Genomic DNA, 16,225 nt, shown 5'->3' with positions numbered 1-16,225 from the left:
AAATATTTTACCATGATATTAAATTTTTAACTTGAACTTCGCATATATATATATATATGCATGTTAAAATATAATGTATACAAATTGATTAGATGAAAATAGTTGTAACAATATGTTAAATTTTTGCGAGAACTTTAAGATTATATTGGCTTGCATTTTAATTTATTTAATTGAAAAATTGTTTTTATAAAATATAGTAATTAAAATTAAGGAATTTTAAATTACATAGAAAATTTCAAAATAATCAATTTGAATATTGACTGTCTGAAAGAGAGATTTGTGAAAATGAAAGGAAAAAGAAAAGGAATATATATATATATATATATATATATATTAAAAATATACTTCAGAAATCATTTATTTATATTCTAAGTTAATTAAAAAAATTATGTTTCACCAAGTAGGGAAAAATATAATTAAGATTTTTTTTTCTTCGAAGAAAACTATTACAAATTTGAAATATCATATAAAAGGGATTTCAAGTTTTTTTATGAAATATATTTGATAATCATGTTAAATAAACACAAATCAGGTGTATAATAACTATTGATTTTAATAATTTAATAGCTATACATTTGTTTTACGTAGTGTACAAATTTGTTTTACATAGTGTACAAATGTCCTGTCTCACTCTTATTCTTGTTTGTTTTTTTAAGGAGTAAGATATTTTGGCACTCTTGTATCTTACGCTCATAATATATATTAATATTTATAATAAAAGTTAAAATAAAAATAAAATTTAATGAATAAAAAAAATATAATTTTTTTAAATAATTAAAATATTAATATTTATTGGAGTGTAAAATGAAATATGATATCAAGTAACATTTGTCTTTTGTTTACCTTGCGTTCCTTTCATATAGATTGTCCTTTTATCTTTATCTTTCAATTATTGAGACGAAAACTAAATACATATTTATCGGTGTCATGTTATGTTTCAATATGAACTGAAATTCCATCTTCATACTATTTAATATCATTTATAAAGTTACGCACCATAAACTTAATTTCTGGAGTTAAAAAAGTATTCATAAAGAAAAATAATATAAATTTTGTACAAATTGCTATTTTTAAAGATTGTGAATTATCACATTTATGGTATTGTTTGAATAAAATAATCTAGCAGCCACACCTAATACAGACAGATCATAGCCAGCACAAAAGGGTAGAAAAAATCAAAAGTTAACAGAATCCGTTATTATTTTTTCCACAGAAATCTCTTTTTACATGGCTATACATGAAGATCCTAATAGTTTATTCACTTTAATCATTCTAAAAAATAAGATCTTGCTTCCAAATAAAAGAAAACAAGAAATAAAAAAAGCAGCACAAAAGAATGGAAAAAGTATAGCTTCCAAATGGAAGGGCACGCTGGGTGCGGATTCCCAGAAAATAGAAGGGAAAAAAATGAAAAAAAAAAACAAAGAAGATAAAAGAATTACCCACTGAATGTAACCGTTGCCATATGTCACCTTACCGTTGCAAAATCTACCCGTGGGACCGGAGTGAGTTGAACCGGGTCAAGAAACGGGTTCGTGGAGCGAGTCAATTCGGCGGCGCCGGTGTTGACAACCACCGTGAGCCACTTCCCTTCAATCTCCCTCTTCTTGGCCATTCCCTTGACCTTAGTCTTCTGAACCAAATCCCAGAATCCATTGTTCCTTTTCCTATTCACGAACAAAAGAACCAACTTCTCCTGAGTCTCCTCCAATCTCCCTAAATACCCCACCAACTCGTTCAACTCACCCACATCAAAATCCTCCATTCTCTCCAGAAGTTCTTCCACGCGCAACAAAATCTCAACCTGCACGTTCCTATAATCATCTCCCACCAACCGCACAACCTCGTACACCAACTCGTTCTTCTGCAGGTGCAGCGAATCAGGCACGTGGCTTATTTGTTCGACGAAACCCACCAGCGCCTCCACCTTGTACAACAAATCCGCATTCGACGCGTTCGAAAGGATAATCTTTTTACTTTCTTGGGATTCGCGAGAGGCGTTAAGGTAATACCCCAAGACTCTGGAAACCGTGAGGCTCTGTTCCAGTACGCCCGCGTACCACCGCACCCACGAACTCAGTTCCACCGATTCCACGTCCGAGTCGTTGCGAAAGGTTGAGAGGTTAAGAAAGTTGTGGCCGCCGTAGGAAGGGTAACACGAGAGTTGGTCCTTCAACGTGAAGGGTCCCTTTACGACGACGTTGTGTAGCGTGAAGAGGCACTTGAGCGCCACGGCGGCGCTGCGCGTGTGGTGCAGACGGTCCATGATCGCGTCGATGCAGGCGCGCGGGTTGCGGTCGGAGCCCTGTCCCACCGCGAGTACGGCGGCGATGGTTTCCTCGGAGGGAGGCGCCGTGAGTGCGTGTGTGGTGGCGCGGAGCACGTGTACCCGGACGGAGGATGCGTGGCGCTTGGGGGATAGTACTGCGGCGATGACCGAGGCTTTGTCTTTGAGGTTTTGGGTCAAAGTTTTGAACCGCTTTTGCTGAGCCATTTGGATAATGAATGTTAGGAAACGTAGAGAAATGGGATGATTTATATCTTTGTGTTTTTGTGAGTTTGAGTAATTGAATTTGACAGAGTCAGAGACCACTCTTCACTCGCATCGCATACGGTTCAATAATTCGATTTTTTTTATTTATTTATTGTGGAAAAAGATGGTGCTGTCTTGTCTCTTTTGTAATTAGATATGATATTGTTGAGTAATGTGGGATATGGATTTCAGACCTCTTATGTCATTATTTGTTTCCCCGCTGTTTCCTTCTATTGATTACGCGGGTAAGCAACCAGTTATCTATTTCTTTCAACATCATTGTCACCTCTTCATCATTTTCTCTGTAACAGAGACTTTTATTCATTTTCTTTTTTAATTTCACCATTTGAAGGGCATGGGTTATTCTCTTTTCTGGTTTAACCTGAGGGGTGTATTCACGAACCATTTTACCCAAACAAGTTTATGATGAGCATTTCCATAATTTATTCACATATTTTTGGACAATAAAATGGTTCCAATTGATCGGGATTGAAAGGGGACCATTTTGCTCTGTGATTTCTCCTTATAAATGCACTCCAAACATGGCTGAGAGAGTAAGAAAACCGAATCACCCATTTCTACATTTACAAATTCGATTCTGAATTTAGGTGCATGTGTTAGGTGAACTCTATCTATTGCGGCTACCATGCATATTTCTTATGTTTCTCTTCCAACCAAGAAGAATGAATCTCAATTACATCATTCAAAGTAACCAGCAACAATAAGTTTCAATTTAGTTTTTTTTTTTATGTTTTTTTCCCGATCTTGTATATCTTTTCTATGCTTATTTCTGAGCACCTTGATTTTGTATCTAATAATCTTTTAAGTCTATATTCATTGTTAAATTTTAAGATTATTCTTATAAAATTTTATTCTCTTCTTAAATTCCATTCAATACTGATGAAACATTAATGAGATTTATCTATATTAAGGCTGATATTTTGTAAAATAAAATCTTTTAATTGGATCTTTACATGATTGAAACCTATCCTTAATAACACCACAATTTCTCTTACGTTTTTTCTTCTTGTTTTGCATATAATTTTATTTTTCTGCATGTAATATATGTTTTTTCAAATAAAATTTATATCAGTTAGCTTTTTTTTTTTTTTTACCTTTTACATAATATTGATAGTTTTCAATGCCTTATTCATCTTTTGCGCAAGCAATAAACACAAAATAAAAAATAAATAAAAAATCCATCTTCCTCATTTCTTTTCCACATTTTCAATATTCTCATTAGTTTCAAGGAAACTATACGCTAGCTTCAAACTCCTTCAATTCGATATAATTACTAAAATTGTAAGATGAGAATTTATTAACCATAATCAATAAGATAAACTTATTAGAATCCTTCTTATAATATTTCTACCACTATAAAAGAACCTTTACATTATCGTTATTTATTCAATGCCATGAAAGATTAATTGAGGGCTCTCGTTGCCAACAACACTTGCACTTTCACTATCTTTTCCACTCACGTAACTGTAATTAGCTACAAATGTGTTTTCAAAAGAAAGTTCAATGTTGATGGTACCTTTCAATGACACAACAAGACTTGCTGACAAAAAATTCATCAAATAGAGGGTTTTAATTGTTGTAAATCGATATCGCAAAAGCCTCGCAATCCTCCGAAGTCGTTCCAGAGGAAATATAAAAGGATGACATGCAAAAATCTCTATGACCAGTTCTCAACCTCCTACTTCCCTCCGATGTCTCTGGATCTTGATGTCGATCTTGATGGAGCTACCTTCATATGCACTCCTACCTTTCTCTCCGCAACAACTCATCTATGAGATGTGGTTTCACTCAACCAGTTTTGCGGTTTCCCCTCCATCTATAAGTAAGTGTTTCTGCAGTGCTCTTATAACACACATCTCTCGCCGATTTTTCACTCTTTTTCACTGTTTCATTCTTTCTCTTTTTCTAATATTTTTGGTATCTTTGACTCTTTTACTCTTAGGATTTTAAGAATTTTTGCTAGTTCTGAGATCCTTGGTATTATCCAAGAAGTTTTTGTTATGTCTTGGAGAACTTATGCAACACAATGTGGATAAGTCCTTACCAAAAATGACCATTCATGCATCAGGAAATCAACTTTTCGTGTTTTACAACCTTATTTACTACATTAATTATGCAAAAACTTCCAATCATGTTGTTAAACCCATTATCATTTGCATTAATCTTACACTAGCCTTCTCTTCAAAGTGGTCAATTCATCAAATTGCCATCAACAATGTCTTTCTCTATGGTGACTTAAAAGAAACAGTTTATATGCAACAACCACCAAGTTTTGGAACTGTTGATTCTAACATTGTGTGAAGATTACAAAAGGCTTTATACTACCTCAAACAAGCTCCATTTTTTTTGTTTCAAAAGCTAAGTACAACTTTCTCTCTTCTATTCATTTTACATTCACTTCCTTATCCATTAAATTTTGGGGTCACTCTTCTTTATTGGTTCTTTTTTATGTCAATGATATAATCATCACAAGTAGCTCATCTTTTCAGGTTCATTCTCTTATTTCCATGTTAAACAAACATTTCACTCTAAAAGATCTTTGTTACTTACATTATTTCCATGGCATAGAAGTCTTTTGGAACAAGGATGCTAGCCTTCACTTATCTCAAACAAAGTATATCAAAGATCTCTTACAAAAAGCCAGCATGCTTGGATCAAAGGCTTAATTGACTCCATTGATTTTATGCTCTCGTCTTACTTATGATGGAACAAATGTTGTTCAAGATTCTTCTGTGTGTGGTTCCATCGTTGGTTCTTTACAATCTTACTCATTTCTTGTCCCGATATTGCCTACTATGTTAACAAGATTTGCTAATATATTCATCAACCTCAAGAACATCAATAAAATTTTGTTAAAAGAATTCTCAGTTACCTTGTTGACATCATACACCATGGTTTTGACCTATTCAACCACCCTGAACTCATAGTTATTGCCTTCAGTGATGTAGATTGGGGATCTGATCCCTACGATAGAAAATCAACAACTGGTTACTGTGTAATCCTTAAAATAAATCTTTTCTCATGGACTTCGCATAAACAAAAAGTGATTTCTCATAGTAGTACATAAGTCGAGTATCATAGTATTATTGCTATTTTGACTAAAATCAAGTGGGTTACAAATCTTCTTCATGAACTTCGTGTGTCTTTTTCGTTACAAAAAAAATTATTCAGACAATCTTGGAGTTCAACCCTAGCATACACTCGAAAACAAAACACTTTGAACTTGATTTACATTTTTTTTTGTAATTATATTCAATAAAAGTAGCTACAATTCATTCATTTTCCTACCATATTTCAAGAGGTTAACATTCTCACCAAACCTCTCTTTGAAGCTTTATTTCATACTTTTAAGGATAAACTCATGGTTGTGCATAATCCAATTATATGTTTACAGGATGATGTTACATGAAGTTTATGTATTGCATGTACCATGCTTCTCTAATATGCTTTTGTTATGATTTTCCATTTTTTCTTTCTTTCTTCGTATATAATTTTTTTTTTCTCTCTCTCCATATAATATACTTTTTTTATCAAATGAAATTTATATCCCCTCTTTCTCTTTCTCTATGTGTTTTCTTATTCCACTTCTCGTACCTTTTAGAGTGTGATTTGATCAAATTTTTTACCTAAGTTTCTTTATGAAATCCATACAAATTGATAATAAGACATAAAGATTTTAGACATATATAGTGAGATCAACTAGGGTGATGACTTGAGTGGAATTTTTGAGATTCCAATTGGGGTTTTTGGAATAGTGCCTAAGCATAGTCAAAGTTTAACTTAGCCATGTGCTCAAAACTTATAATTGGACTAAGACAGTTTCTTCTTGCACCTCCATGACTTCTTCGGACACCTACATAAACTTTTAAAATACCAAAATTGTCCTTCAGTAAAAAGATAAAAATTAAAGTTGTTTCACATTTTGTCCGCGAGTGAAACGAAGGTGCATGGTGTGGTGGTGGTGCAAAGTGAAAGGGAAGGTGCTTGGTGTGGTGGTTGTGGTGCATGCTCCTTAAGGTGTTGTTTGAGCTGGTGCGGGCGACAATGCTTCTCATTCTACTAAGTCGCTAGATCACCAGATTACATAATCCGGTTCTTTACGCATAAAACAAGAGTGTTTTGGATTAGATAAACCGTAAGTATATCGGATCTGGAACGTAGCAAAATCACACTTCCGGATTGTGTAATCTGGTACTAAATGAACTATGGATTACGCAATCCAAAAGTCAAATTTGAACTTGATATATGCCTTACGTATTACAGAATCCATAACTCATGTTGAAATTTGGCTTACAGATTACACAATCCAGAAGTCATTTTGAAACTTCAAATATGACTTACGAAGTACACAATTCAAAACTCATTTCACTCTCAAAATTTGATTTATGGATTATGCAATCCGAAAGTCATTTTAGAACTTCAAATTTAACTTACGGATTACATAATCCATAATACATTTTGCTGTTAAAATGTACCGGAATACATAGTCTAATGCTTATTTTTGTGAATGAGCACAAACACACAAGCACTTTCTAATATGCACAAAATCAATAAAATTAAACTTACTAACTTGTGAATGAAAATGACATTGGCGAATGATGGAGAAGGAGAAGTTTAGAAAGGATGAGATAATGAGAGAAGAAAGGGAGACGGAGAGAAGGAGAAAGCTTGGAAGGAGGTGGGAGGGGGTGGCTACGGCGTGGAGAGTGAAAGCTGAAGAGTGAGAGAGGAACAGTGAAACACAATTGGAATTGGGTTAAAATAAATTTTTTTTACTGAAGGGTATAATAGTAAATGCGTTTTTAGTATTGGGTGGCAGAAAAAGTCATGGAGGTGCAGGAAGAAGCTATCTTGGACTAAAGAGTTTGCTTTTCGATTGGGCCGGCCTTAGGTGGCTTCACGTGCTGCGACTTTTTTTATTGTGTGTACAAATTAAATTGATTTATTAAACTTAAAATAAAAATTATTAAAAATTAAAATAATTTTAATTTTTTGAAATACGTAAATATACAATACTTAGAAATTAAATTTTAATTACTAATTATAATTAAGTAATTTATGATATAAAATTAGTATTCGAAGAAAAACATGAATTAAGTATTTAAAAATTGAGAAAGTAACGAACTAACAGTGTGCATTGTTTCTTTTTATTCTGAGAATAAGCAAACGTTAATTGAGGAAGTATAGGGAAACTCAATTTGGAAAAAAGGCATCCATATCTACTTCACTCAACCTTTGACTATATTACATTAACAGTACATTATTATTATTATTATTAATAAATATATTTAAATTTAATTCAATCTTATAAAATTAATTTATAAATAAATAAATAAAATTATACATATTTATATATTATAAAATATTTTTATTTTTAATTTATTTATTTTTAACAGATCTTCAACAATATATTTTAACACGTAATTTACTTTTCTTTTACACCTAAAATTTAGAGTATATATGAGATGAATAGATTATCGACTAGTTAATTGATTATAGGAATATTATGATATTTGGTGTATTAGATTTAGATTTTATGTTTAAGTGTGAAACACAGTTCATTTATATTGTTCGTCGTGAAATTAAAATGTATTGCGATTAGTGTTTAGATTTGCATTTAATGTGGTTTCTTATGATTAATTAATGTGATGTTTGAAAAGTTATACTAGTTGAATAATTAGAATGAGTGCTAATGGTGTTCCCAAGTGTCGTGAACGTAGAGTTCCCCAAATACAGTAATAATGACCAAAAAGAGAAAGTCAAAAAGAACATGTAGTTGTATACGTAACTTCCTTTCCTCTTTGCCTAAAAACGCACTTCACATGTTATACAAGATATGCGTGCCAGTTCCTCCAAACCTCAACAAATTCACCATCAAATTCTTTAAATCATCAAACACCAACACAACTTTTCGTTTATAAAAAGGAAATATGTAAGATCAAAATAAAGAATAAATAACTTTATAAAATCAAAATATGACAGAAATTGTTCTAGACAGGCCAATTGGAGACCTAAACCCAGAATATTCAAGATAGTAAAGAACAAGTGTGTTCTTAACCTAATTTGTGATCTGTCTATCTGTGAGGTTTTACCTATGTAGTCAGTCTTAACTTTGTGTCTGCCGTTATGATTCTCTCTTTAATGCTTGATTAATGCTAATTAATCCAAATTTCCGTCCATTTACATCGGTATTCTACCTAAATGACCAAGGGTCGGCTCAAGACCCATAACCCAACAGAAATTAAATTTAATATTTAATTATTTACCAAAATAAATATAAGAACAAGTAAAAATATAATAATTTTTAACAAATATCTTAAAAGTTAGAAAATTCGAGAGATTTCATAAAACATAAAAAAAAAGTGACAAATAATAGAATGAGTTCCACCATTTTTTTTTCTTTATTTGCTTCCTAAATCAAACATCAAATATTATTTCCCCTCTCTCCTTTGTCAAATAAGGGATTAGTAATGAAAATGCATCAACAATTTTTTAGGCTTAATTCTTAGATTCTTACGTAATTACAAATTTTATGTTATTAAATATATATATGTATATTTTCAGTTGTTTTAAATATTAAATATTTTCAAAATTTCTATTTTATATGCATAACATTATTTTTTATATAACATCTTCACTTTTTAAGTAGTTATTTTTAAACGAAATTAAGACTTTTAATGTTTTTTTTTCTTGTTTTGTATAGAAAAATCTTCAATTATTTTTCATACACTTAAGTTATTTTTATATCTCTTTATAGTTCACAATAAAAACACCCTTCTAAATAAACCATCATATATATATATATATGATCACCTAGAACCAACCTTTAAAACAAAGCCGAACAAAAGAAGAATATGAAACCAAAAATTGATGACTAAATTTGTAAATGAAGCTGGTACCAAAACATTGGAGATATAAAGGAAATCCCAATCTAAACCAATTAAGGAGACCTAATTCTCTTCTAACAAATTTAGCACCCAACACTCACCTTTTTCTTTTCTGGAAGTACAAATTCTATGCCAAATAATTGTTACCAAACCTTTTTAAGTAATATATCACTGGTCCATATAAAATTTTAAACCCATCATTCAATAACTTTTAAAACCCTAAGAGATCATTTATAAACCCAATTAAAAGAAGATGCAATAATGCCTCCAACGTCATAGTAAACCAATTGAATATGACTCATCATACTCAACATTTTTACCTTTACATTTTTGGAAGCTCGTTTTATTTTTTCCATAATAGGTCTCAAATGTTTTCTTTAGGAATACCTTTAAAAATTTGAACTCCCAAATAATTGAAAGGTAAAAGTACCTTTTATGAATTAAGACGGAAGAAGTAGGAAGATTAAGTATTAAGAGGAACTTAATAATAGGTGTTATGAGATTATTATTATTTTTAATCATGTGAAATTAAACTAACTTTCATTTTATTTCTTAATTTTTTTAAAATCAAGTTCGTACTTTTTATTTTAGTTTTTTTCTAGTATTATAATTAAAATATAATACTTTAATAAAATATATAAATACAATATTTTTTGGAAAAAAAACTAGAAAATTAAAAAATAAATCTTACATTTTAATTTTTTAATTTTTTATTATTTTGTATAACTTAGGCAACTATAAATTTTTAAAAATAATTTTAAATTTAAATTAGGTTAGTGTCATTACAAAAATATTAGATATTTATTTTTTTATAAACAAGCAACAAAAGCAACTGAAAAACTGAAGTCGTGGAAAGACTTCAATTTGGCAATAGAAAAAGTTAATTCCAATGTGAAAGTCGTATGTTATATAATATCTTCATTTAACTTTATAAACAAATAAAAGAATCATAAATCGTATTTCAATATGTCCAACTTCTTCACGATAAAATTGTTCCTCGATGAACAATTTACTTATTTCAATTTTTTTAAACTTACACATTTTCATGGTTACATAAAGCGAATTGAAACAAATATGTAAATGAAGCCACCACTTGGACCAATTAGATCATGAAATCTCATTAACCAATGTTTGAAAAAAAGAGTATGTGCTAATTTGTAGAGAGAGCAAAGGAGATCCATTTATATTGTCATAATTTAATTTTTATAATTTATATTATCTTTTTATGACATAAATTTGTCCTTAATTTGATCATTAAATTAAATGTTGTTATCGTTAAAAATTTACAAAAAAAAATCGTAATAATTCAATGTTACTTAATAACTCCGAGATATATCCACAACAAGAAAATAATTAAATAGTAATCAAAATTTAGAGATAAGAAATAATTAGTTATTATATTGATTAAACTAAATTAATTGAGATGTCAGCCTAGCTTGGATGTCAAGTTGCATAGTGATGCCATGAAAACTTTTATAAAAAAAAAGTGATTTTTATTATTAATAAAAAAATTAAAATAATTTATAAATTGGTATCTAAATTAGTTAACTAAGTTTTAACTACTAATATTTTCTAATATTTTAGATTCTAAATTATTCTTTAAAATTATTTTAGAATATAAAGTAGTAAGTAGCTAAAATTTTGATAACTAATTATTAAATATCAATTTAAAAACTATTTTATAAATTTTTATTAGTAATAGAAACTACTTTATACATCAATGATTTTTTTTAATTTATAAAATAGTCTCTAATTTAATTAAATAATAACTAATTATTTTAATATTTAAAATTAATTTTATTTAATGATTTTTTTATAGTGACAAATTCAACTTTATTAACAAGGTGAAAATAAACATCATAGTTAAACTCAATTTTAGTTATTTGAGAAAATTAATAACAATGTAATCCAAGCATTATTTTTTTTTACAAAATCAAAAGAAAACAAAAGGCAAAATTTGTGAGACAATTGCTAATTCATTGTTAATTAACATACATTATTCTTGTGTGTAATAACTTATATATGATCATAGAGATACTTTAAATTCAAATTAATGTTTTACTGTATAAATAAGAGGTGTAAGCTATGAGGTTCAGACACTTCTCTTAAATTGACGTATCCGTGTCGGACACACGTATCGGTGTCGACACTCATACGACACTCGTAGTACACTTATCGGTGAAGTTTTTAATTCAAAAAATATTTGTTGGATTTTTGAAAATTCTAGCACGGTTCTAACATAATTTTAAAAATATAAATACAATAATTTCCTAAAAACTCAAATTTATTGTATAAATTTTTATTATGATTATAAAAATAAAGAAGAAATTCGTTTGAACCAGTCATAAAAATATCTTTTTGCTCCCAAAAGAATCTGAAACATACTTTTGGACATAAATATTTATTTTCAATTTATATAATTCAAAATTATATAATATATAGATTCGTGTCCCCGTATCCTACATTTTAGAGATTATACATATCTCCGTATTTATATCCGTGTGTCCGTTTTCGTATCCGTATTTGTGCTAGAGATAAACAAGAAGGAGAATTTTCCTAAGAAAGTGAGAGATTAAAAGGAAAGGAAAAACAAAGTAGGTATTTGTAATGAGAAGATATAAAATCGAGAGTGGAAAGTCAAGTTTATTTCTTGAGTTCTTTATACTTATTTATAAAATATTACAATATTTAAACTTATTGTATAACACATTGTTATCGTCAGGTTTAATGATAGAAGTGATGACTTGATCAATTCAATGATTCTGTTAAAAGAGTGACACGTCTTTATATAATTATTTTTTCATTCTAATATAATAATATGTATATGGCTAGGTTCATTCTCACTTCTGACTTTCCTGTTAATCATTCTATAAAACATTTTTCATTAGATAGGGATGTAATTGTTAAAAATTAAGTAACGTAATTGTTAAAAATTAAGTAACGTAATTGTCGTCTTACTTTTTTAATTTAATAAACTATTGGTTAAATTAATTATAGATGTAATAATCATCCTTATAATTGTTTGCTTTGTAAAATCACCTTCAACTTATTGTTAACAATTATAAAGTGAATTTTAAGTTTAATTTTAATTTTATAAAATTGATATATATATATATATATATATTTTAAATCTTAATTGCATTGAAGCATACAAAACATTAAAATTGAAGAGTATTTAAAGATTAGCAAAAAAGGAGAGTTATACTTATATATGATAAGTGTGTATAATTTGAAAAAGGAACTTACATGTGAAAAGCAAACAAATAGTTGACCTTTTGAATGCTCTTAATATTTTCCAATTACTGTAAATAAAGTAATTACAACATCTAGAACATAGAAAATTATATTTGTAATTACAATAAAATTTAAAAAGAAAATCATTAAATAAAAATTAATTTTTAAAGACCCGAATAATAAATTGTAATAGTAACTAAATTAGAGAGCATTTTATAAACTAAAAAAAATATTTCTAAATTAGTTTTTATTATTGTTAAATGGTTTTTAAATTGGTATCTAATTACCAACCAATGTTTTAACTACCAATTATTTAGATTCTAAATTTGATAGCAAAGACCTTAGTTTCTAATTACATACAAATTTAGAAATCATTTAACAATAATAGAAACTAATTTAAAAACAAAAAAATTATTTAGTTCCTAAAATGGTCTCTAATTTAGTCACTATAACAATTAATAATTTTTTGGTCTCTAAAATTGGTTTCTATGTCATAATTTTCTAGTAGTGATTGTATAGCTATTCAATCCAAAAATAATTAGGAAAAAACTACCATTTTCACTCACTTTTTCTTTTATTTATTTTTCATCTCACTTTTTTATCTTTAATTTTTATTGCATTAATTATCACATTTATTACTTTATCCCTTGTGTTTTCTTTCTATCTATGTACCTTTTCTTTTTCTATTTGCCTCTTCTAAACTAGAATGGTATACTTTAAAAAATAAAAGTGCACTTATAATTGTTAATCACAAAATAACATTGAATGTATATTTAACATTTTTAAAATTAAATATTATTTCAATGGTTACTTTTCATCTAAGAAGGATTTGAAACAATTGTAAAACTTATATTATTTTAATAATTAATTACCTTTATGATCCATTATAATTAGAATTAGTTTTTTTCTTCCATAAGTTTATCTAAAGATAATTCTAAGATAATTAATTTTGTTTTGATATAAAAGATCAGTTTGTAAATCAAAGAAAATTGTATGAAGCCGGTAAAGAAAAAAAACTATTATAAAATATTCACAAATTATAAATGATCAGATTCGAAAGTAACTCTTTTTAATTACAAATTTAAGTCATTATTCCAAAGCACACAGTAAATATTACACTTAGTCAAAAAAATTAATTCTTTTATAATAAAAAATAAAACGTTTTTGATAAATAAATTTATCATTATGAAAGTTAAACTATAGAAAATAATGAAAATATAAGTTTTTACAGTAAAATAATGAACTGAAAGTCTTAAAACACATAAGCAAAACTCATCAAAAATTTAGAAAAGAATCTTAGGAAAAAAAAAGTATAGAGGAATATTCAACATTAATTCTTCGGAACATTACTCCAGGCATTATATATGCGCAGAAAAGAGATACTTATACTAGAAACGACACACAGCACGAAGAACGATTTGGATCCACTTCAGTTCATATATAAAACTACAGGGCGTGCGAGATCTCATCGATAAAAACATGAGTTGATTGAAACAAATATTACAAATAAAATTTTAAAACTTGTTGGCATTAACTACAACTGCAAAAGTGAAGATGATTATAAACTGCAGAAGATCAGAACACAAAAAAAGTATGAATGTTTCAGAATTCTGTATTTGTTTCCCCACCCAGAACACAAAAAATTCCAAACTCTAAAACCATAAAAATAAAAAACTACTGTTACTTACATGCATACAAGTGTATGTGTAAAAGGAGCAATTCCATTGGCAAGCACCAATGCTGGTTGGTAAATCCGTAAATGGAAAAAGTGAAGAGTAATGATATCAACAACATCATCATCATCATCTTCGACCTTCATCCACCGAACCTTACAAACCAAACATTTAATTATGACTATCCTTTGTGGCCTCCGAGAAAAGGCGATCCGAGGAACGTTCGCCGACATCTTCCTTAATGGAGTCCTTTGAGGGAGGGCTCTGAAAAAACCAACGTCTGTCGTGTCCCCTCACGTGAGGGCTGCTGCCGGTGCTGCCCACGCCTCTGTTCACGTGAGCACTAAGACTGCTACCAACACTTCTGGTCCTGTAACCCCTCCTCCCACTATTCTCGGGCGTGAGACCCAGGTTCAAGCCGCAGCTCGTGGTGCGACTCAGCGTGGTGGAAGTCATGAGCTGGTTCCGCACTTCCTCGGGCAAACGCAGAGTGAAGCGCTCGCAATTCTCTCTCGGTTGAACCAGGGAGTGACCCGTCGAGTGAGATCGCGGAATCAAACTGGCGAGGCTGAAACCCGTTGACCTTGACCACGGTGAACGGTTGTGATTAATCAAATCATTCGGCTTCGGAGAATCCGTGGATTCGGGTTGGACCGGGGAGTTTAAAACGGGTTGAACCGGATCCGGGATTTGGATGGAAACAAAGGATGGGTCGTCGGGTTTGGGGAGAAGGTTGGCGCGACAGACGGGACAGGTGGAGTGATTGGCCAGCCACGCGTCGACGCACTCGGGGTGGAACACATGGCTGCACTTGGGTATCAAACGCAGCGTTTCCTCCTCCTCGAACTCGCTCAGGCACACGGCGCATTCTAGCGTGGCCAGTCCTATCTTCAGGCTCTTCACGGTGGAGTAGACGAAGGTGGGGAAGGTCTCGATGATTTCGCGGTCCAGACCGCGGTTCCGACGCCCGATCGAGATGGAGAGGTCGAACCTCCCTCGCATCCTTCGCTCTGCGCACTGGCGCGTGTACACGGAGAGGAACCCAAGCAAGAAGAACACCGCCACCAGGATCACCAGAACGATGGCCATGGACTTGTCGAACTTCAGCCTCGATAGCCGGTCCGGCGGCGGTGGCGTGAGCGCGTTGGGAAGCTGCGCGGCGGCCGCCGGCGGAAAGTGTGTGAGGAGAAGAAAATAAAAATAGAAAAGAAAAAGGTCATGGTGGAGAGTGGTGTGGGGTTTGAGTGGGAGAGTGGTCATGAGGTTGAATTTCAATGTTTGATTTGAAGGTGGTTTTGGTATTAATTAATAGTAGCCACCGTACATGGCCGCTGATTGCTCCTATGATCTCTTTTCTTTTCTTCTCTTTCGGGTCTCCTAATAATTAATGATTAGGTTGTCGATGTTGCAGAAAGAAGGTGCACATGGACTTTGCGCCTAAGTTTAAGTTTGGAATGAAAGTTTTCAGAACAGGATAAAAGCTTTTATTTTAAGTGGGTATTCAAAAAATGTGTTTTTCAAACATCCTTAATTATTAGTACTACTCTTTTTTTATGATAATACTTTTCTTCTTCTTAAATTAACAATGAAATCTGTTTCTGTCCTTTCCTCACCAATCCTATCCTTCCCACCAAATAAAACATCCATGGATCATTTCAGATTTAACCTTTCGAGACATCACGTTCCAACTGAAGCAAGAGCAGGCGTTTATGATGGCTTGAAAAATAAAATATTATTTACAACTTTTTGGATAAAGAAAATAAAAATAATAAATAGGTACAAGATGAGGTTAAAAAAATACTATTACATCTCACATTATTTTGACAGGTGGCCGAGTGTTTGACAGGAATCATTCTCGTCTCCTTTGACTCTCGGTC

The 16,225-nt window shown here is 30.9% G+C and overlaps 2 protein-coding genes across 2 annotated transcripts; both read right to left on the bottom strand.

Annotated features, from left to right (window-relative positions):
- Nucleotides 1–1,182: 1,182 nt before the first annotated feature.
- LOC137820333 (putative clathrin assembly protein At4g40080) lies at nt 1,183–2,806 on the bottom strand. Its single transcript, XM_068624364.1, has one exon. The coding sequence runs from the start codon at nt 2,492–2,494 to the stop codon at nt 1,469–1,471; it is 1,026 nt and encodes a 341-aa protein (XP_068480465.1). The 5' UTR covers nt 2,495–2,806; the 3' UTR covers nt 1,183–1,468.
- Nucleotides 2,807–14,210: 11,404 nt separating this feature from the next.
- Nucleotides 14,211–15,894, bottom strand: LOC137821887 (RING-H2 finger protein ATL38). The gene has a single exon (XM_068626681.2). The coding sequence runs from the start codon at nt 15,606–15,608 to the stop codon at nt 14,520–14,522; it is 1,089 nt and encodes a 362-aa protein (XP_068482782.1). The 5' UTR covers nt 15,609–15,894; the 3' UTR covers nt 14,211–14,519.
- Nucleotides 15,895–16,225: the final 331 nt, after the last annotated feature.

This window comes from Phaseolus vulgaris, chromosome 9 (assembly GCF_051622355.1).
Source record: "Phaseolus vulgaris cultivar YP4 chromosome 9, ASM5162235v1, whole genome shotgun sequence".
In the NCBI taxonomy this organism is placed as follows: domain Eukaryota; kingdom Viridiplantae; phylum Streptophyta; class Magnoliopsida; order Fabales; family Fabaceae; genus Phaseolus; species Phaseolus vulgaris.
This window is presented reverse-complemented; position numbering and strand designations above follow the sequence as displayed.